General features: G+C 39.3%; 2 protein-coding genes and 1 long non-coding RNA gene across 3 annotated transcripts; 1 reads left to right on the forward strand and 2 right to left on the reverse strand.

The window, feature by feature from the left end:
* Window positions 1-1,130: 1,130 nt before the first annotated feature.
* Window positions 1,131-9,304, reverse strand: LOC113168279 (nephronectin). Its single transcript, XM_026369298.1, has 14 exons — window positions 9,128-9,304; window positions 8,212-8,312; window positions 7,775-7,867; window positions 6,836-6,955; window positions 6,019-6,138; window positions 5,784-5,918; window positions 5,022-5,096; window positions 4,846-4,890; window positions 4,020-4,709; window positions 3,783-3,866; window positions 3,097-3,195; window positions 2,350-2,536; window positions 2,160-2,244; window positions 1,131-2,036 (listed from the first exon to the last, which is right to left on the reverse strand). Exons 1-14 carry the CDS (start codon window positions 9,202-9,204, stop codon window positions 1,950-1,952), a joined length of 1,998 nt encoding a protein of 665 aa, XP_026225083.1. The 5' UTR covers window positions 9,205-9,304; the 3' UTR covers window positions 1,131-1,949.
* A 741-nt stretch (window positions 9,305-10,045) lies between these two features.
* On the forward strand, window positions 10,046-18,368 carry LOC113168731 (atrial natriuretic peptide receptor 1-like). Its single transcript, XM_026369765.1, has 23 exons — window positions 10,046-10,123; window positions 10,515-10,626; window positions 10,927-11,059; window positions 11,198-11,330; window positions 11,443-11,547; window positions 11,771-11,873; window positions 12,153-12,298; window positions 12,410-12,482; window positions 13,467-13,611; window positions 13,719-13,805; window positions 13,890-14,033; window positions 14,192-14,313; window positions 14,782-14,920; window positions 15,255-15,303; window positions 15,446-15,547; window positions 15,808-15,927; window positions 16,165-16,258; window positions 16,478-16,565; window positions 16,891-17,030; window positions 17,229-17,381; window positions 17,474-17,572; window positions 18,001-18,092; window positions 18,189-18,368. The coding sequence occupies exons 1-23, from the start codon at window positions 10,088-10,090 to the stop codon at window positions 18,366-18,368; spliced, it is 2,595 nt and encodes an 864-aa protein (XP_026225550.1). The 5' UTR covers window positions 10,046-10,087.
* A 2,873-nt stretch (window positions 18,369-21,241) lies between these two features.
* LOC113168280 lies at window positions 21,242-23,930 on the reverse strand. Its single transcript, XR_003299383.1, has 3 exons — window positions 23,633-23,930; window positions 22,413-22,549; window positions 21,242-22,024 (listed from the first exon to the last, which is right to left on the reverse strand). It is a non-coding gene; the product is annotated as an uncharacterized LOC113168280 (long non-coding RNA).

Genomic DNA, 23,930 nt, shown 5'->3' on the forward strand with positions numbered 1-23,930 from the left:
TGGTTCATCAGTTGCCTCAGAGTCACTCGAGGCATCACAGTATTTCTTAATCCTCCCCTGCGTCATAATGACGTGTTGTTGCTGCTCCATCTCCTGCTGTAAAAACAGGATGATTCTCAGGCAAGTTTTGAATGAAAGACATTTTCCAATATTTTCAAATAGAATGATGGAGGTTCATTCTGGATAAACGAGTTAATGAGATAATCGGAAAAGTGAACTCACACTAAATCTTCACGTTTATTCATCCCTTAACATCTGTGTTGCCAACACAGTACCTGAGTACTGCGTCGGTTCTGACTCGGTTTGGGAAGTAAAAAAGCATCTACACCATAACACCACAATGATTATTAAATGCAAATATATAGAAATATTTAACAAAAGCTTTATGGAGCAGTGAGAGTGATCAAACATTAATAGATATTAAGAAAACACTGTGAAAGTGTCAGTGTGCTGCTCGTGCAGAGGGCGGTTAAAGGGTTAACGCTCAGAAACCCTTAATCACAGGTTTCTCTCTCCACATCTGTGCGTCTCGCAGTAAAGAGCAATTGTGTTTCCGGCTGCTCCGCCCTCTAAAGCAGATGTTAGGGACACAAATCACCACACATCTCCGCCCTCCTCTTCCTCTCTGTCCCTGCAGGTGATGTTGCTGCAGAGGTCACAGGTTAAAAGTCAGAGGGTGCAGCTTTAATCAGAATTAGAGTCTGAACAGCTGGTTTGATAAAACAACATGATCTTGTGAAGATTAAACGGTTTAAAGCTGCAACATAAGTCCAAAAATGTGTAAATAAAGTTAGAAAAGTGAAATCTGAGGGCTTATGAGATGATTAGTGGGAGGAGAGTAAAGAAAATGATGACAAATATCTTTTTAAACAGAAAACAACAAGGAAACAAAACAAGCATCATACTCAACAAGCAAAATACTGAGATACTGACAGAAGACACAAACGCAAAGATTGGTTTGTTTTAAACATTTTTACAACATCAGGTAAACAAACAGTTGAGTTACAGTGAAAATATAACGTAGAAAGATATTTACACACAATTACAAACGTCTAAAAAGTGAAACTAAGACTCTGTTACAATGTGGTTTTTACCAACAACTGTGGAAAAACAACGACTGTAACCAACACCTCGAACCCTGTGATCGGCTCAGCTCTTATATTAACCGGTTGGATCCCAGCCAGACTTCACTTGAAGATAATTACAGTCGCTGAGGTCTGTGGTGTGGAGACGTGACAAAGTGCAGTCAGCAGTGAATGTTTGACTGAGTCAGAGATCACAGAAGTATCTGCTGTTAAACTGAAGCTGAGCTGGTCCAAGAAAAACCAAGACACAGATGTTCTGATTCAGTTTCACTAAGAACAGATTAGATTTGATTCTTGAGAAGTTAATAACGCTGCTCAGAACTGTTGACTATGAAACTTTGAGTAAAACTTTGAGTTTTTGAGCAATTAGGTGAAATAACAACTTATTAGTGCACAAATGAATTGGGTAATTGCATCCAATTTACAGCTCAGTTTGCACTAAGTGGTTGTAGTTTCATTTAAACAATTAGTGTGTCATTAATATATATTAAGCAAACTGTAATTTATTAACTTCATTAACTTACATCAGCTCATACAGAAGCTAGGATCAAAGCTTTTTTGTGCACGTTTACAGATAATAGATATTTTTTACATGAAAACTACAAAGAATCAACAAATTTCCATCAGTAAAAACTGATTTTTACTCAGCTGCAGTCTGGAAAACACTGGTTGAGCAGTAGAAGCCACTAGATGACAAATAAATAAATACTGCAGCAACAGTGAGACAGGTTTTTTAAGTTTAACCAGCAGCTACCGACTGATCCAGACCGGAACAGACCAGGTCCACCGAGGTCCAAGCAGTCATCACCTTTGTAAATTCAAACATCAGCATCAACTGGATATTTTAAAATTCAGTCACTGATGTCATCGACACGCCCCCTGCCTCAGTGTGACATCATCAACAGCGATCAGTCCTCGTCGTCCTCGTCTCCGCTCGGCCTTCAACAACACCTGCACAAACACACACACACACACACACACACACACACCTGTGACTGTCTACAACACAAAACTCAACTCATTGCTTGTGTGTGTGTGTGTGTGTGTGTGTGTGTGTGTGTGTGTGTGTCTCACCCTGTCCACAGTGTGCGTCGTCAAGGTAACCTGTGTGTGTCTCCAACCGTGTCCACCTGTCCTGCTCCACAGGGCGGGGCTGTACCTGCAACAGCCAATGAGGAGGAAGATTTCATACAGGTGCCTCCAGCAGCAAAATACTTCAGCGAAGTATTTTCTTTACTTCAGTAGAGTATTTTTACTTTGGTACCTTTGGTTTCGTCCCTTCGTCCTACTGAACAGCTGCAGGACGCCCACATGATACCCTGTCAGCCAATGGGAGAAGGAGAAACACACGTCGCCGTGGCTCCAGGGCGGGGCGATCTGAACAGCCAATCGAGCGCCACGGATGCTCTTTTGTCCCACCTTCAGCTCTGGAACAGACAGGTACCACCCACCTGGGAGAGAGAGACAGAAACCAGATTAATGTAACGTAAGTTAGGTCATATTCAACAAGTGTATGACAGTAAATTTGTAAACATGTGATAATAAACAACTCTACCTGAATAAACAGATTATTTATGACAGATATAATAATGATTATGTATTTTATTATTAATAATAATTAGAAATCAGCCCCAGTCCATGTGTACTGCGTTTCAGAGGATCTGTATCACATCGAGATCCATATATAGTTCTATTGTTTTGTATTTAAGTTTATAAGGACCGACTGCTCCCAAAACACAGCTGACCTACGCTCTGAGCAGTCCCTGAATGCCTCCCAAACACACTGACAGCCTGCGAACGCATCAAATATCTAAAGGTGTTTAGGGAGATGTGAACTTTTAGCACCACACTGTTAATCTACAGAGAAGAGCTTGTTTCTCATTAACAAAGCTCAGGGTAGTAAACATTCACCTTCTCGTTTGTAGCCGGTGCTGATGCTGCATTCACTGGTTAAAATGTTAAATATGAACCATAATTTGCTGTGTGCAGTGTGAAGGTGTGTGTTTGTTACCTGCAGGGCTGTGAGTGGTTTCCCAGTGTAGATCTCCCTCTCCGTCTGACATCCAGTCACACACTCCATGATCGAAGGTGCAGTGCAGCAAACCGACCTCTGCAACACACAGGAAGTGGTACTTTGGTGCTTTGTTTGAATCATTCTGTATTTGGAAAACCACAAAATTGTTTAGTAACAATGAGGAGTCTCACTGTGGTATGAAATTGTAGTCTGGAGCATTCAGGAGGACAAATAATAAGGATTTTAGTGTATAAGTACTTGTGTGACTTGTATTTAACATTACGATTCTAGCATTTAAAATGTTGTTTTAAACAATATCCTACAGGAATATATGAAATATTGCATAAAAACTCAGGTACTGTGTTGGCAACACAGATGTTAAGGGATGAATAAACGTGAAGATTTAGTGTGAGTTCACCTTTCCGATTATCTCATTAACTCGTTTATCCAGAATAAACCTCCATCATTCTATTTGAAAATATTGGAAAATGTCTTTCATTCAAAACTTGCCTGAGAATCATCCTGTTTTTACTTTTTTTTCAGTATTAAAGTAATCAGAGGTACTTGTCTGTACATCCATGGATACACCGCAATCAGGAGCACCTAACAGCTAATTCTGTTATGTTTAATAAACAGTAAACTCAGATATGATTTAAGGCTCTGGGTTTTAAATTCATACTTACCAGGATCATCACCATCGTAGTCAGCAGTGTTTCCCAGCTCGATGTCAAACTCCCAAACCTGGTTGTAATTAGGATTTCGAGGGACTGAAACACACAGAAATATGTAAATTAATAAAAAGCAGCGGCTGCAACAAAGATTATCTGATGAGTTTTTAATAAAATGACTCAACAATAGTTAATTAATTATCAAATTATATTAAATTATATTTAATAGTTGTCAGTGTAGTGTTTCCTCACTGTGCACATCTCCTCTCTGCTTCTGCGTCACGTCCTTGTTGATCTTGTTATTCGCGGTGGTTGTTACCAGGGAGACAGTGGTGAGCATCATTGTTGTCGGGGCAACCGTGGTGGTGGTGGTGGTGGTGGTGGTGGTAGGAGTTGAAGTAGTAGAAGGTGTTGTTGTTGTAGGATCCAGTACAGTTGTAGTAGGAAGAAGAGTAGAAGTACTCATACTGGTAGGGGTGGTTGGAGTAGTTGTAGTAAAAGTAGTAGTAGGAAGAGTTGTACTAGGAACGGTAGTGGAAGGAGTACTGCTAACAGATGCTGTAGTAGGAGAAGCAGGTGTAGTAGTAGTAGTAGTAGTAGTAACCAGTGTAGTGGTAGGTGTCGGAGTGGTTTCTCTGGTTGTAGCAGCAGCTTTTGTAGTCATGCTTGTTGTAGCTATGGTGGTCGTAATAGTCGTAGTATTAGTAGTAGTAGTTGTCTTAGTAGTAGTAGAAGTAGTAGTCGTAGTAGTAGTAGTAGCAAGAGGAGAAGTAGCTGCAGCTGTGGTGGTGGGAACTGCAGATGTTGCAGTTGTTACAGGTGTAGTAGTAGTTGTTGTTGTTGGAGGTGTAGTAGAAGTAGTAGTTGTTGGAGGTGTAGTAGAAGTAGTAGTTGTTGTTGGAGGTGTAGTAGTAGTGGTAGTAGTTGTTGTTGATGGCGGTGGAGGTGTAGTAGTAGTAGTTGTTGTTGGTGGTGGAGGTGTAGTAGTATTAGTTGTTGTTGGTGGTGGAGGTGTAGTAGTAGTAGTTGTTGGTTGGTGGTGGAGGTGTATTAGTAGTAGTAGTAGTAATAGTAGCAGCAGGTGTTCTTGGTCTCTGTGGCTCCACAGTGACTTTGGGTGGAGCTGAGAGAAAAACAGAGACAGAACTAAACTGATGGTTTATTAACGCTGACAAATGTTGTTGTTGTTGTTGTTGTTGTTGTTGTTGTTGTTGTTGTTGTTGTTGTTGTTGTTGTTGTTGTTGTTGTTGTTACCTTTACAGCTGCCGTCCTTACACCTGCACTTTGGAGACGATGGATTCAGGACGCAGAACGGCCGAGGGTCTTTGTCTGGTAATAAACAGGAGGTGGTGGTTTATTTAATCTGTAGCTAACACACTGACTAACTGAATAATATATGTATATACATACTAATACTAACATTAACATGTATATACATACTAATACTAACATTTATATGTATATACATACTTATACTAACATTAACATGTATATACATACTTATACTAACATGTAAATATGTATATACATACTAATACTAACATGTAAATACGTATATACATACTAATACTAACATGTAAATATGTATATACATACTTATACTAACATGTAAATACGTATATACATACTAATACTAACATGTAAATATGTATATACATACTAATACTAACATAAATATGTATATACATACTAATACTAACATAAATATGTATATACATACTTATACTGACGTATAAATATGTATATACATACTTATACTAACATGTAAATATGTATATACATACTAATACTAACATGTAAATATGTACATACATACTTGTACTAACATGTAAATACGTATATACATACTAATACTAACATAAATATGTATATCCATACTTATACTAACATGTAAATATGTATATACATACTAATACTAACATATAAATATGTAAATACATACTTGTACTAACATTAATATGTAGACACCTCTCTCATCATATAACTATTCAACAGTCACTTCACACTCGTTCTCACCGATGCACGTGTACCGTCCATTGATGTACATCAGCTTGAAGCCGTGGTGACATTTACACATGAAGCTCCCGAACGTGTTCACACACTTCCTGCGATGTGGACACACACCTCCACCTGACGCACACTCGTCGATGTCTGCAGACACACACACACATACACACAGAGGGGTGGAGAGTAAACTACACCTCAGTCTACAGCGCTTCACCTGACAGCAGAGACAGAGGAACACACTCACCGACACAGGTGCGTCTGTCTGGTCCCAGCTGTAACCCTGGAGACGGACAGGTGCACCGAACCGCCCCCTTGATGACCTCACAGCCGTACTGGCAGTTGGCATGGTAACAGGTTCGAGCATCTTCAGTCAGACACAGATAAGGTGATGAGTCGTGTTAGAGGATGTAGTTTGGAAACTAAATATCCACATGATCAAGTACTGGACTTAAGTAAATTTAAACTTTACTCTGCTTCCTTCAACAAAGAAACATTAAAATGCAAATGCGAAAAGGCAAATTGATTATCAGAAAACCTATAAGTTCTTGTGGGGAACCAGGAAGTGCCAACTTTATCAGCTACAGCATTAACCTGATGAACACATGAATGCATCATGAAGTGTATAAAGACAATACTTTTAATACTTCTTAAATGCAGGATTTTAAGCTTTAATGTCAACTGGTGTTTCTATTATTGGGTCCACCTGGTGTATATCAGTAGGAATAAACACATGTCACTTAAACAGCATGATTTAAATCACTTCCTCTGTGACAAATTGCTTTTTTCACACACTTTACAAATTAAAACATTAGTCAGTAATGGTAATAATTATTAGTTGCAGCATTAAGACAGTCTAGACAGATGCTTTGCTCATAATGCTTTGATGCTGTGATGTAGCACCACTGCTAAATAAGTCTAATATTCATAGAAATGAATTAAATAGGAGCCTCCAACATACAACACTGCAGCACTAGAGTACTTTGTGTACATGTTTGACGTTTGTGGGATGCTTCCATCTCCAGATAAAGGGAAGTGTGTTAAGTTAGTGTGTGTGAACTCACTCCTGCAGCTGCCGTCTGGCTGCAGCGTGTAGCCGTCCATGCAGTAACACTTGAAGCTGCCCGGTGTGTTCATGCAGCGGTGTTTACAGGGCCGTGGCTTCAGGCCGCACTCGTTCAGATCTAACACACAAACACACACACACACACTCATTAGTGAGTGGAGAGAGCAGGTAATCACACATTAAACCAAGAGAACCAGTTTAACTCTGTTTTCACTCTTCTTGTCAACCTGCAGGATTAACCTTTGACCTTTAGCCGTGGTAGCCAGGTAGAGCACGTTAAGTGTTTGTGTGTGTTTGTGTATGTGCAGTGTTATGTTACTGTGTGAAGCCCCAGTTTGAAGCCAGATGTTGTTTTACTGTCAGGATATGAGTCATAACGCAGCCTCTAATCAGGAGATGAACTCTGTAAGTGTGTAGGTGGGGGGAGGAGGCTGCGTGCTAGGAAAGTGTGTGTCCTGTGTGTCGCTTCACATTGTGAGGACTGGTTTGAGTTTTTATACCGTAGGAGTGAAAACATTTTAAGGCTCAGGTTGGATTTAGGGTGCTGGTGTCCTCATGAAGATAGCTGCACAGGCATGTGTGTGTGTGCTTTAGGGGGGTCTTCAGGTGAGACGCGCCCTCGCAGGTCAGACAAGCATGTCAGGAATGTGTCTCTCTTTATTTTTCCATGTTACCTGCTGAAGCGTCTCAACGGAGTCTGTTTGATTATTTAACTGAGACCTGGTTTGTGTGTTCAGGGAGGGGGATTAGAGGAACCCGATTTCTCCCAGAGAGCAAAACTGTTTCTAATCGGCTTTTAACAAGGACATGTGCACGGCAAAAGGCTGCAGGCGGGGTGAGTGGGGAAGTGTCTGGATGAAAACAGAGGTCATCACAGGAAGTGACCGGTGAAACCTGAATCTAACTTTAACCCTAAAACTCACTCAAACACAGTTACCTTGGTTACAGGCCTTGCCGGTGTATCCCGGGTGACACTTGCATCTGTCTGGTCCGACACACTCTCCGTGTTTACAACCATGCTGACAGTGAGCTAAAAAGCACACACACACAGGTCGTCAGTAGACATTTTACAGAGTTAATTAACTGTAGAGACAGAACATGAGGAGGAAATGATAAATGGAGGATTCAGCAGCTTGTTTGGTCAAATCCACATTTACAGCCTGTACAGCTGAATATTTGTCTTTGTGTTTTCCTGTTGTGTTTCAGTGGGAGGGCAGTGGTGAAAAAGGCTGGAGCCTCTCATAAGATGAACCTACGTTTGACCAAACATGTTTTCACATATTCAGTCGGAGTTTCTTTATGTTAATGTTTCGATGTTAGAAACAGAAGAAAGAGAAACAGAAGAGTTGTGTGTGTGTGTGTCCTGGTCCTCACGTTGACAGCGTCCCCGGTCCATCTGTCTCCAGCCCCAGCAACACTCCACACTGTTGCCATAGCGACAGAGACCACCGGACAACACCGCTTGGTCCGCCCAGCTGCAGCGACACAATCAGACATGGACAGAGGTTCAGGTTTCTTTGTGTGAACTGTTTGCAGTGAGAAGAGTCCGTGCAGAAATAACTGGTGAGTGACGTCTTTAGAAGAAAAAACCGAACACTTTGCAGTAAAGTGAGCAGAAGCACGGACTGTTTAGTTTATGTGCCGGTTGAGACTGGCTGAAGTGTGTGTCTATACGTTCTTGACATCTCCTGTTTCCACGTGCCTGTCTCAACATGAATTATATCAGCCAGAGAGGTGGAGAGGGTGGTGTCTGTTTTTTCACTCCCTCCACATACTTTCTCTCCACGTTTCACTCCATCTTTGCTATTTTCTCTTAAACTGCACTTACACACACTACCTGGATTTTCTTTTGTCCTGAAGTCTCCATTTCAAAGGAAAAGAAACACACGTGTGGTCTAATTAGTCAGCATTGTGAGCTCTAAACAGTTTAATAAGTCAAATATAGTCAGTTTAAAATCATTAAAGGATGAAAAAATAAAGTTAAAGTTGATACAATAGATGTTTAATAGAGCAGATTAAGGTGGATGAATGACAGGCAACATGTACAGAATGAAATGAACAACAATATGTTTGCAGGTGTAGCCTTCTGCGTACCCTAAACGCACCACAGAAATAAAGGTGTAATTATAAGTAGCTGGTAAAGGATAGTTCATTTAAAATAATACAATAATAATACAACTAAAACGTCTGTTTCCTGATTTAAAAACAAAGGAAAACATTTTTAAAAGTGACCTGAAACAGGTGAAAACACGCTGCAGCAGATTTAATAAAATAAAGACATAGTCCTGACCTCTCATAATCCAAGAGTTGGCCCTTTCTCCACATACACAACCAGCACAGCAGAACCAGACTGACCCGGGTCAGCATCCTCCTGCCTCCTTATTTAATACCCCCCCAGTCCCCGTCTGTCCGGAACAAAAGAACCGAGCTAATATCCAGTTTGAAAACCCATCTCAGCACCACGACAGTGACCCGGCACCAGAGTAGAGGACAGAAACGTGGGATTGTAGAAGAAGAGAGAGAGAGAGAGAGGGAGGAGGGGAGAGAGAGGGAGGAGGGAGAGAGAGCGAGAGGGTGGAGGGGCCCAGAGAGGGAGGAGGTGATGAGTGGGATTTGTTGCTACATTCTAACAACAACAGATTTGTCTCTTTCATCTTCACACACTTCACTGTGTGTGGTGTGTTGCTGTGTTTCCATCATGTTGACTGGAAACATGTTGAGTTCATTTGTCAGGATATTAACTCGCGGGCTGACGACGTGTCGCCTGTGAGTTCGTCTGTGTTTCCTTTAACGTTCCTCCATGATAAACATATCTGAACGCCGTGACATCATGTTTATAGAAAGGCCTGAGGGCACAAACCTCACACAGGTACAGAGGAGGAGTTACTGTACGTTCACAGTAGTCACTCAGATAAAAGTAGCAGTGGAGCTGTATTTAAAACCCAATCAGTAATAAATAATAAATAAAAGTATTTATTTGTATGTACAGGTACTATTATAACAACAAAGGTACTCCTTAAATTCAAGTACAAGTACCTGAAGTAGACATGGTGGTAGTAATGCAGGTCCAGCCACTGGAGGGCAGTGAATGTCACATCTTAAACACGGTGTTGGTTCAGCTCTTAATGCTCTCCCACCTCCAGTCTTCACTCAGATCGGATTCAACAGGTCGGAAGCTACAGACGTCCACGACCACCTGTGTGTCTGTTCACCTGTTTCTGTCTCTGACGGTTCGTCCTCCAGCAGGAAAATGAAGGAACAGAAAAGACTTTGGTTTCTGCTTTGGGTAAGAAACCATGTTTAAATGTTTTACATTGAACTGAAAGGATTAATGAGGAAACAAACTGATTAACGAGATTATTATTTATCAGATTGGACACGATATTAAAGTTAAATCTGGACACTTTCACAAACCTAATGATTCATTTGATGTTAAAATTCAGGAGAATTCAAGAAAAACACACTAACTGGAACATGTATCATAATTCTGCATTTTTGAACAAAAATTATTTTATTTGATGCTGGTTTGTAAAATGTAATTACATTTGTTATGAAAAAATAACAGCTTTTCAACCAATATCAAAGGTTTATTATTTAAAAATCCTTATTTATGTGATGTTTTAATAACACACATAACTGTAAAAATGCAGCTGACATATCTGTACTTGTACTTCTAGGCATCTGTTTGTTGCTTTCATCCGACATGTTGTTGGCATGACTTGGACAACAGCGAGTATGATTGCTGGCCTCTGGACAGACCCAACGAATACAACATGATCGACTGTGGAGGTGAGAGTCTGTTAGTTCAACCATTAAAAAGATGTTTTTCAGACTGGTCTCTGGTCGTATTCCATATTTTTCTACAGACTGGAAATAAGGAAGTACTGAGAGACAGACAAAGCTGTTGGTTTGGGTTCATTCATAGGAAAATACTGAAAAACAGCATCTGGAAAATAAAGGTTTCAGGGTTGTTGGTAAACAGGCAGATCAAATCTAGAAATTAGTGCTTAAAACTAAAAACTAAAACCCTGGTTAGTTTTCTAAATACCAGCTACTTTTATCGGTCTATTATCTCTCTCTTGTCTTCAGGTCTAGAGATGGCCTGGGTGGTCCGTCCTCCAGAGACTGTGAAGAGTGGGGAGGTGTTCACTGTCATTTACTCGGTAACAGCCCAGGACTCTTTCTACGACTGGGCAGTGGAAAACCACATCTTCACACACAGGTTAATAGACCAGTTTATACTGGTTTTACTGGATTTAGGGCATTTACATGTCATTTGAAACTCTTTTATACTGGATCTATACGTTCCACCTAGCTCTGAACTGGTATCTATCCTGGTCAGAACTGGTTTTGTGTTCAGTTCCATAGTAAACGCTGAGGCAGCTCGGATGTTCTGTGAACATCATGAATGTCCGGCCAACTGGAAAGACGCTAATGGAGAAAACTGCTGCATTCATCATGCCAACATCCACTCCTGCCCAATGGGATACATGGTACAAACTTTAATTCTTCCTAACTCTCAGGCATAGCGATGTCTAAATCTTTACAACACTATTAAAACTAGCACCCAGTATGTGCTAATGTGGAGTTGGTGGATCATTTCAGACATCAGACAGCATCTGTGGTCCATGGATTCCAGATGATGGAAAAATCTTCACACACACCATCTCTACCTCTGGCAAGATGACCCAGACTAACTGGACGGCCAAGGTTAGTTACAGTAATTTAATTTGTGTAATTCAATACAACACACGGTTTCTGAATAGGCTTTTGGGAAATCAGTTTCAATCATTACTAATTCATGCTAACACTCTTGATATGCAGATGATGGGTTAGGGTTACTACTGTATATTAGCTCTTTAACAATTCAAGATTACCCATCAACCATTTGATGTTAAATTCTGAATTTGATGCCCTGTGCTCTGTCTTGCAGGTGGTTCTGGTCCACCCTGTCTTAACCTCACTTATCGCCCACATACGAGTTGGTCAGATGCAGGTTGCTTTGGAGGCCAAGAGCACCGTGCTGCCAGCTGTAGGTAGGTTGTATCTCCACTAAAAGTAACTATCTAATGGTTAGAGAAATCAAACCATTAAAATCTGTCCATCGTTGATTTTAACCAAGTAGCTCAAATGTCCTGCAACAAACAACTTTCAGTGTGAAGGAGCAACAGTTCTCAAAGCTCCAAAACCAGCAAGTCCATGTCCCCTTTCATGATCAGAGAGACATCTGAGAGGAAATGCTAGAGAATTGGTGCACAGTCAGATATAACAGGGCAATGCCCAAACCTACTACTTTATCCTCTTCCCTCTCTAAGTTTGTGGTGATGGTATCTGCGAGGAGGCTGAGCATTGCTCCACCTGCCCAGCGGACTGCGGTGAATGCCCTATGAGTCCTGCCACCAAGATTGCCATCGGTCTGCCGCTTAGCCTGCTCTGTCTCTGCTTCATATTGACTGCAATGGTGAGAACTCACAACGCAACACACATATAATCTACAAACAGAAACAGAGTGAAATAAACAAGACATCTATATATCCTAGTTCTAAATCTTGATTTAATGAATCTGTTGTAGTGGTTGAGGTACCAGAAGCAGAAGCTGTTGTGGGACGAAAGCTGGATCATTGATTTCTCCACAATAAAACAAGGTACTTATTTATTTAAGGGGTTTTAAGGTTTGAAACTAGCTAACTATAGATTGGTCTAAACTGCTCTGAAACTTGTGTAAAAAACTGGTCAAACAAGTTCTAAAACCTGTCTAATACTGCACTGAAGTGGTCGGCAATCAACTGTAGCTACCACTTCATTTGTATCTCACCTCTGTAGCTGCCTTCAGATATGTACTGGGACCCTGAGCATAGTTTCTCCCCATGTGAGAACGCATCAGACTTGAAAAATCTCACACTGTGCACTACATGTTTGAAAGCACAACTCACTGTCTGGACTTATTCTCCTGATATTGTTTAAAGTGCATGTGAAATTGAATTATCTTCATTGTCACTGATTTAAGTAATTTGCACTACAATTTTAACAGTTAACAATGAACTTACACGCTTAGATCTGAACTGGTCTGTAATGAACTGGAAGTCAACAAGTCTAAAACGGATTTGAAATTCAATAAAGCTGGTCTGAAAATGGTTCATGGGTCTGTCTGATGTACAACAAATCGAAACAAGTCAAAACAGGTCCAGCTATTGCAAAATGACCATAACGTGGGAAAATACAGTTTATGTCTTAATTTGTTTAACTTAACTGTGTACAAAGTCATAAAACGTTTACATCATAGGGACAATTTACTAGTTTTACATTCATAATTTGTCATTTTGCAGGAACATGTAGACAAACAGACTTACAATGTATGTACAAAACAGGTAAAATTGCTACTGTCAGTCAGAGAGTGGACATTTGAAGCAAAGTACCAAGAATGATGATGTTTCGGTTTTATCAGATGCAAGGGGCAGTTTTTTGTTTTTGTTTTCTCCATTGGAATGAAGAAGTCCATCTAAACTTTCCGTTTTCCTACTGACATTTGCTTTTGAATGTATTTATTGATTGATTTCATAATGCTGTAAGAAAACCTTTTTTTATGCTAATAACAACTTTAACCTCTGTCACTTTCTTTCTCTCTGTAGATCAGGAAGCTCGTATGACCATGGGAAGTATAATGAGCGTAATGGTGGGAAACAGTGACAGTAACGCCAGCTGTATAACTGCCCTCAGCTCCTGTACAGGACAACCGGGGACGCGAAAAACACCCTTCACCGCCACTGGGATATAGTATGATACTCATTCTACTAATTCTCTGTCTGTTTGACACAGTACCTTTTTAAGTGCTTACTGTACATCTAAGCTATTACCAATTATTGTTGTCTTGCCTTGTCCAGTGATGGCAGGACAGTGGCCATTAAGAGGATTCAAACTAAGACTTTTTCTCTGTCCAAAACCATCAGACAGGAAGTCAAACAAGTCAGGTATCAAACACATTCTTCCCCATCTGATGTGCCCCTATGATACTGAGGATATGTCATTTTGACTCACTCTCTCTTTTTGTGCAGAGAGCTCGATCACCCAAACCTGTGCAAATTTATTGGTGGGTGTGTTGAAGTGCCAAACGTTGCCATAGTGACAGAGTACTGTCCAAAAGGAAGTCTTAATGATGTTCTTCTTAACGAGGAGATTCCGCTGAACTGGGGTTTCAGGTAGACACAAACACACTGACTCTTATTTAAGATATAATAACTAGTAAACATGACGTGCGTTTTGACTGGAGTGCAAAGAATACAGAATAAAACACTCTACTTATATACTGCAAAATAAACATACTGTGATTTTGATTGTGATTGTGATTGTCTCTCAGGTTTTCCTTCGCCACAGACATCGCCAGAGGGATGTCGTACCTTCACCAACACAGGATTTGTCACGGTCGACTCAAGTCTCTAAACTGTGTCTTAGACGACCGCTGGGTCTGCAAAATAACAGGTGAAAATAACGTTTACTGTAGTTTAAGGTTTGTAACTTAAGTTTTCAAATTATTTAATACAAATATTCACATCTTACTGAGTTTATAATTACTATTTTAGTAGAAGTAATGTGTATTTCTATCAGAGACAATAAACCTTAAACTTTAAACCTTTAAAATGGGTCTAACAGTCCTCCAAATCCACAACTGGGTTCAAACCAGTCCCTGTCTGTCCCTCAATGCCTCACAACACACACAACCTAAACTTTGCTCTCTTCGAGCTCTGTTATGTTATGTTATCTCCCAACTCCTGAGAGGAATGTCTGACTTTTTAAATATTCCACTATTCATCAGCCAGTCTTCAAACCCCAACATACTTCACTAGAGTATATAAAAAAATAGACATGTGCTAGCTGCAGTCTGGACATTGCAAAGGTCATTTGATCATAAAACAACATAATATAACATAAAGTAATATGTCCTGTCAGATTACGGGCTGAGGACCTATCGCAGGGATGATGGTGCAGAGCCTCTGACCACCTATCAGCAGAGACTCTTGGAAGTATACATGCCGCCTGAGTTTCATAACTCTAACATGGAGCCAACGCTGGCTGGAGATGTGTTCAGGTATCACAGAAACACTTTTGCAACTTAGTAGAACATGTACCCATACAACCTGCGTTGGATTATACTCAAAAAGAACTAGTTGATGTGTTTGCAGATCATTAGTGCTTATATCTGATCAGAAGGACCACAGGTCTCTTCTGGATGATATTCATAGAATTGCACTCCTACTGTATATCCACATGAGAGCGAAAGAAATGTCAGGAACGAAATAACAGAGCTGAATAACTGCTGCAGGCTTATGAGGACATGCTTTTCATTCTCATAATGTGATTAACATAGACACAGAAAATTAACATTCCACAGTCAATCTGATAATGTCTGTATGTTTTTCCAGTTATTCGATCATTCTGCTGGAGATTGCTACTCGCAGTGACCCTGTCCCCGTAAGTCATAAAACTGACTGGTTCACTGTGCTGTCTATCTATTTTTGTGATTTTCTAATAAAGAGTCAACGTCCTAGCTGATTAATATGAATTGTTAATTATTTTATGGTAGTACTGGCTTATTATTTTAAATACTTTGCAGGCAGAGGAGTCTAACCTGGAGTGTGCCTGGTGTCCCCCTCTACCAGAGCTGATCTCCAGTAAAGCTGACAACACCTGCCCCTGTCCTTCTGACTATGTAGAGGTGTGTACACATTAAATTCTTAATCTGCTTTAAACTAACCACTGTTTAACTTTTTATGTTTTATTGTTGTTATTTAATTGGTCTAGTTTTCCTGTCAAGGAAATTAAGAGGAATTGTAAATGTAACATTTTTAACTTGTTAGTCACCAAACACTGAGTAATGTTTGGTGGCTGAAGAGTTCACAGTTTACAGAAATCTACAGGTAATTTTCAAACTCTCTCTTTTCTTTTCATCTTTGTTTGTCTTGGATGCTTCTGCAGCTGATCCGGCGATGTCGTGCTCACAACCCTACCCACCGACCGACGTTTGAACAAATCAAGAAGTTTGTTCATCGAATCAACCCGATCAAAGTTAGCCCAGTGGACATGATGATGAACTTGGTAAAAACCTGAGCACACATCACATTAGTATCACTTTACAATGTTTCTTTAATGAGAATTTTTGATAATATAATTAACTAAAATTTCATTCATTTAGTGTAAACACTCTAGAGGATTTGTTTTGTACAGGTTCTGGTACTGGTTTGTGTTCATAAAATGAGCATGCATTTCATAATACAAAAGTCATCTATATTGGGTCATATGAACTTTTTGACTTTGAGAGCATTTCTGTTTCAGATGGAGAAGTACAGTAAACATCTAGAAGTGCTGGTGGCGGAGCGGACTCAGGATTTGATGCTGGAGAAACAGAAGACTGACAGGCTGCTTTATAGTACGACACACTTACATGCAGTATTTACACGAATATTCGAATATTTACACAAAATATTCCTTTTTATGCAGATGATGTTATTATCTATACTATAGTTTTCTTCACAGAACAGAGAAGAAACTTAATTTATATGTAACTATTCTATGCTGCCATAGAGTTTTGGGGGATTTCATGGTAAAATAAAGGTTAAATAAAAATATTAGCACGTTTGTGTTGCAGGTATGCTTCCTAAACAGGTCGCTGATGACCTCCGCCAGGGGAAACCAATGCAGGCTCAGAGTTATGTCAGTGCCACAGTCTTCTTCAGGTAAGAAACACAAACTAAGTGATTTAGAGTGTATCTGTATAAATAGACATGTTAGTCATGATCTGCTGATTTAAAAGACTGGATCACAGCTGGAGCAGTCTAGCTCTGGAAACCCTGCTTCAACAGAAATATTTATGTATTTTATTATAATCTATCTATTATAAGGGGTGATATTCTGAAAAACATTACTTAATACCAAGCAATTTAATTTAACAGGTTTGTTTGTATTTAAGTAAAATCTTGTATGCAGGATTTTATTTTTTATAACTATTTATACATTGTAGTACTTTCCTTTGAATAAAGGATGTGAAAACTCTGTCTGCAGTGATATCGTGGGCTTCACGCAGCTGTCGAGCAGCAGCACTCCTTACCAGGTTGTGGACTTCCTCAATAAACTCTACACAACGTTCGATGATATCATCGACAACCATGACGTCTACAAGGTGGAAACCATCGGAGATGCCTGTGAGTGACCCAGACTTGTTTGTACTGTTGTTGACATAATGCGTTCTCTAGCCCTCTACCTAAACCTAATTAAAATCTTAACCCTAAAGCCAAATCTCAGCTCTCAAACATTCAGGTAGATAAAGGTTTTCAGTGTGATGCATTGTTGATCCTACAACTAAAAGTATGATTCGTTGGTCTTTGTGTATTTTTGTATAGACATGGTGGTGTCCGGTGTTCCTCGGGAGAACGGAATCCTCCACGCCTCTGAGATTTCCAAAATGGCCCTGGACCTGGTGGCAGTTTGTCGTACTTTCAGGATCCCCCACAAACCCAACACACAGCTGCAGATACGCGCTGGGATACACTCCGGTATTTACACACACTAACACACTCAAGGTGCTGAAACTGTTTACCATTCAGGGTTCTTGGTTTTATCTACTTCGCCTCTTCTGTCTCTGTAGGTCCAGTTGTTGCAGGGGTTGTAGGGACCAAGATGCCTCGTTACTGCCTGTTTGGAGATACAGTCAACACAGCATCTAGGATGGAGTCCACCAGTCTGGGTAACAAAGAAATTTCTTTACAATACACATATGGCATGTCAACCTCATACAGTGTAACTCAGTACCAATACAGTGCCACTCCACACTGATTTCGGCTCCCATTTAAGTGAACTTAACTCGTAAACTATGGCAGCTGATATAATGTGTATTGTTGAGTCATTTGTATTTGCATTTACATTATAATGTTAGAGTCCTTCAAAACAAGAGAAAATATTTTGGAAAAACAGAAATGGTCCCAGACAGCTTTCTTGTGGTACGCCACATTTATATACTGTACATATGTCAATTGTCTCTGTGTTTGAAATGTACTAAAGTATATTAATAAAGCAGCTTTTCCTTTAAATATTTTCAAACATATTATATATAAAATATACTTATTAACATAAGTACAAACCTGCCATGATAACTCTAAGTCTGTGTCTATGCAGCCCTGAAGATCCAGTGCAGTTCCAGTGCTTTTTACCTGCTGGAGGAGATCGGCGGCTACATTCTGGAGTGCAGAGGAACCCTGCAGGTGAAGGTGAGCTGCCCACTCCTACCACAGGTAAGTTCTCTCAGACACTTGGAGCACTGGGAGCTGCCCAATAACATTTTGTCTGTGTCTTGCCTCTATTAGGGGAAAGGTGATATGGTGACATATTGGTTGGAAGGGAAGAAGACGTCTCTGGTCTCTAAAGATGTTAGCCCTGATGTGAAGACAGCCAAACAAGTCACACTGGATACAGAGAAAGAGCAAGAGCTGTATTCGTCCATGCCAGGGTATCTGAATGACGATCTGCTCCTAGATCAGGCCTGATCCACGGTCTCTGAGTTTGTAAACTTGATGTGGTCTCAGTTCAGTTGTCATCAGTGTTTGTGCACAGTTAGCTTGACAAGTATGCAGAGTGTGTTACATTCATGCAATCGTTCTCGCTCTGTCTCTTCAATTATATTTAAATAATGTACTGAACAGTGAGACAAAGACAAATCTCTGTTATAAAATAATGTCATCAGTACAGAGTAGGTGTCTGTTCTAGGGTTCTAGGGTAAAAAACGTGATTTTAAGGTGATAAATCAAATTTTATTTAAACACAATTTCCATGAAAGAAATAGAAAGATATTGAAATAAACTGGCAAAAGTTTATTTCTTTTTACAAAATGCCTTTTTTTAACATCACAGTAAATTCATAGATCATAGTTTTTCTTAAAGAAGTAAACAGAACAACAAAAAAGGTAAAACAAAGAACATAGTAGCAATAAAAGATTCATGTTCTTTGTAACTTCAATGTTACTTCAATGTTTTACAGCGTAAAATGTGTACTTCTAATAGTGTTATAATGTATAGTGTAGGTTATAATGTGCATAGAAAACGAATTTATAAAAGCATAGTGTTGTACTGTGAATGTAATATTTGACTTTGTGAATAAACAATTTGTGTTTGTACAGAACTGTTTTATTTTAACATCATTATGGTTGTCAAAAAAGAGATCCTAAACACAGCGGTAGAGTTTTTTTCCAAATGTAATGATTATTTCTTTTGTTACATTGTGTTGAGTCTCTGTGCTCTATTAATGGATCAGTTAAACTGATTTTAATCTTATTTGACAAACTCGACATCACTTGAAGCCACCTGGTTCTACCTGTGTAAACATCCTCACATCACAAAACACGACTTATATATATTCATATCCTTTACTAATACTGCAATGTTGAAATCCTCTATTACAAGTAAAAGCCCCGCATTTAAAACTGTACTTAAATAAGAGCACAACAGTGTTTAGTGCAGAGAATTGCACTTCATGTAAATGCAACATTTTACTGCTGCAGCTGGTTCAGTTAAAGCAGATTTAATACATTTTACACAAAGCTTCAAAAATAATTGTTTTCATTCATTATTTTCTAAATGAATCAACTGGTGATTTCTAGGATTACAGAAAATAATGACAAAATACGGTCACAGTTACCTACACGATGCTTGTTATGTCCAAACTTCAAAATTATCAACAATAAATTAAAAGGAAATGGAGGAATAGAAATAATTTTTTCATGTTTGTAAAAATTAAAAAATAACAGTTTTGTATTGATCCCACAGAAACAGCAGTGATGCCATTATACCAGATGTGAGAATAACTAAAAATAATACTAATAATATAAAAAAACAACCTCTGCATTAATGAATATTGGACAAATAATATTATTAAAATGTAAAACCACGTCCTCTGGACTCCAGGCTTTGCAGTTTTATTTACTCCCTGGTTGGGTCTGTTGGCATGAAGGCCTTTTATGAATATTCATGTCACATTAGAGAGCAGATGGAAGACTTGAGGAGACAGAGATGAGGAGATTTGTTCACTTGTTAGCAGCCAAGATGGCTGACATGTCAACAGGTGGACAGAGGGAAGAAGAGGACGAGAAGAGGACCTGAGAGAGACAACAGAGAGGGTTTTGTAACACGTCCAGACTCTGTTGAGAAGCTTTGGGGGTCAACACAGTTATTCATTGTAGCAGACACAGTTCATTAGTGCCTGTTAACTAAGGTTTTGCACTATGATGAAATAAATACATACAGACATACAACGGGTTCCTGGAAACACAATATCTCAAGAACTTGTGGAAGGAATTTTTTAAAGTTTGGCACCATGGAACCACTTGGACTGAAGGATGAACTGATTGGATTTTGTATAGACATGGTGGTGACCGACTCTTGAAGCTGCTTGAGAGAAATGACAAAGCTTTTAGACTAACTCTTTACATGCGTCATATTTATTTCCAATTTCTTCTAATATTAAATCTATTTTGGACTCTTTGTTTGATGCCGAGTGCTGCAGCATGACTGAGAGGAGTGTTTGTGTCCTCTGGGCTCATCTGCATGAGTGTTTTCAATACGGACACAGCTGCAGGAGGCAGCTCGCTTGTTCTGTTCACAAGACACGAACGCACAGGGCTCAGGTGTGTGTTGAATGAAACATTTATTAAATGAGGCGATTTCATTTGGCTGCAGAAATCTTAAAGTGTAGCTAAGGTGCTCAGACAAATGTAATAGAGTAAAGGTAGCAGTCTAGGGAAGTACAAATACCTATTAGCTGTACGAGTGAGTACTTTCTACCATCAGTTAAAGCGTCATCAGCATAAATGAACATAATAAACACATAGACGAGTAGAGGAGAGCAGTGCTGCTGATTTTATATCTGTACTTTTAGAAGAAGCAGAAAAACAAAAGGCCCCGGGGCCCCTGACCCAGAGAGAGAAGAGGAGCAGAGATGGAAACCTGGTTTTTAATTACACATGAGAGTGAATGTGTGTGTTTGAAGTACTTTTGTTAATACAATGAGTCCTCACCTAAAGAGCAATCCCCCCCTCCCCAACCCCCTCGCTCTCTCCTCGTCTCTGAGTCTGCGTTTAGCTCGCTCACCCTCCTCTCTCACCCTTTAGTCACCCATTCTGTTAGAAGCATTTACATATCTGACGACACACATATCAAAGCCCTAGTATCTCCTCAGTGTGTGTGTGTCACGGCTCTTAGTTACTGAATACATCAGAGAACACACACACACACTGATAGTTTCTGTTCATGTTTAGAATACATCTACAGTAAAGTTTTTATAGTTATTAAATTAAAGGGACTGAAAAAAATACTACTTTTGACACAGATCAAGTGAAAAACAACAATTTAATCACAATAAACCAGAATTAATACAAATATATAAAAATAAAAACTAATAAATTAAAAACATGATATTCTAACATCTTTATTGTAGTTGTGTCTGACTTTGTTCCCACTGTGTTACTACTAACTTATTACTAAATCCACAAAGCTTTACTGTTCTAACTAAATAAACTTATCCGAGTATAAAAACTTTGTCATAGTTCTGTTCTTTATTTTTCATTTGGTGTGATAAGATTGAATTTGACTGATTTAGGAGGTTCTAATCTCTCCTGCACAGTAATAACTGTATTATTTACTGTGCTAATTGATCAAAATGTAAATATGTTAGATAAAATGTATAAAATAAATAAGTGTGAGGACTAATCTGTTAAACTCCTACTGGGACGTGATCAGTGTTCAAATTGTTCTATTACAGAAAAATAATGCTGTATGTGTGCCTGATGATCGACTGTTGAAGATTTGCATCATTATTTTTAATAAATGTGGAAAATATAAGTATTCAGTGTGAAGTTTTCCGTCTGAAGACCCTGCTGTGGTGTCAAACTGGGAGCTGAGACTGACTCACAACTGAAACCATTTAACCAGCTGACGACTTCTTGTTTACAGTTTGTAAAAAGTCTGTGTGAACAAGATTCCTTTGTTTTCCTTTCTCGACGCAACTGAGTTTCCCTTGTTTCCATTTGGACGTTGTTGTGCTACAAGTTGGAGATCCAGAAGCTTCAGTCGACTCCTGATGGGTTTTAACAAAGTGGATCAGTACGACCAGACTCTACAGGTCTGTCGGGTCCATCAGCCTGAGACCAGAGCTGCAGAGAGTACAAATTTATAAATGTCTGAAAGTAAAAAAACAACTTCAATCACCAAAAAATGAACATTTTGTGTATTTATTAAATCACATTCACTCTGTGGACCCGAGCAGAGATGATCTCCGAGACAACATGAAATGCAAACACACAGAGTGAAACTAAATACAGTTCACAGTAGTTTACTGTAACACTAATAGTGTAATGTTTGTTTTTATAGATGCTTAAATGTGTTCATTAGTGAGGACTGTGACCAGGACCTGAGCTGTGTAAAACAGAAACCGTCACTGCTCTCTGCTGGACAAACTCTGCAACAGGCACACGTACAAGACCAAATGAACAAATGAATGTGTAACTAACAGAAGGACAATAGCAAACACCTTGTTCACACCTGTACTCTGTTGGCGGCCTGATGAACTGTCAGTCCTGCCGTAGGACGGCGGTCCTCTTTTCCAGCAGCCACTGAGCTGCGATCCTGCTGGCGTAGATCACATACGACCAGGATAAAACCACAACGGCTGCCAAGACCTGAGACACAAAGATATTTTTATGTCATATCATGATGAAATACTGTCTGTTCAGCACTTTGCACACTTGGTTATTAGTTTTTTTAAATGTATATATTTATAACTAGCATATATATTGGTATAGCAGCACATTTGGTTGTTTTTTTGTCTTAAGAGACAATGTAGACAAACCTATTTTGTATTGAAGGGAGTGATTGGGAAGATTAGAGCAAGAAGCAAGAAATTCATCACTTCAAGTCCCGAAAAACTAATTATTTTTAATATTTTATATTAGTGAAAATCTGTAAAGTAACTGTAAATAATATAAAGTGAAAGGTGAAAATACCTCAAAGTTGTATTTAATTAGATGACACGAGTATAAATACTATGAACTAAACAGATAGTGTGTGTGATGCTAATCTTTTAACGTCTCACGTCGCACACAGACTAAATGATACTGTATTTGATGTTTTTGTATTGAGCTTCCTGTTACTTCCCCTACTTTAACTCTAAAACTGGTTAAATGCCAAAATAAAAACCAACTCAACGTTAGCAGGTTAGCATTTAGCCCTAGCGTCTCTCGCTTATGTTTCAGCAGATATTAGAGGACAGGGGTTTCTCTGAGGAGATAATAAACTAGATATTTGAACCACACATGCTATGAACGTATCTTCTGGTTCCCCAAAGTCTCTTCTAGCAACCTGGATGATAAAATGTTGAGAATAATAAATAGGTAAATAGGTTTAACTTGTTTTCTGAGAAGTGACTGTGTTTGAGAACACAACAAAGATGGCGGCCCCGAGGCTACTTAGATATAAAACAGAGTCGAAAATCAGGGAACCAGCTTAAAAATATGAATTACTATGCAGCAGACTGAACACTCGTACACCCGGATGACTCTGGGTGATGATAAGGGTTTATTAGATATCCTCAAAACCAAGATGAGTGTTTTATAAATAACGTTTTAGCTTTTTCAAACGGTTGATGATAGAAATCGACAGTTAACACTAAGGAAGCTGCTCGTTAGCCTTTAGCAGCTAGTTTAGCATACTGGCTCCAGTCACTGAGAACCTCGTTTGTCTGAAAACAGATGTAATTGTCCTACCACGGAGTAAATCCTGTCCAGGGCCCGTCTGCTGAATGTCAGCATCTTATTTCGTCCACATTTAACCCGCAGCGACGTTTATTTGGTTTGTTTGGTTTGTTTGGTTTGTTGTCTGCGGCTCGTTTCTCTTCTTCGTGTCTTTTCGCAGCGTCTTCCGCTCAACACCGCCATCTTCTGCCTCTGACTGTGATTAAATATCTGCCCATATATTAAAATAATACACTCCTGGCTCCAGACTGTTGTTTTACGTGTTTTCTCTCTTGATTATCTGATAAAATCCACGATTTTACCAATTTAA

Source organism: Anabas testudineus, chromosome 18, assembly GCF_900324465.2.
Source record: "Anabas testudineus chromosome 18, fAnaTes1.2, whole genome shotgun sequence".
In the NCBI taxonomy this organism is placed as follows: Eukaryota; Metazoa; Chordata; class Actinopteri; order Anabantiformes; family Anabantidae; genus Anabas; species Anabas testudineus.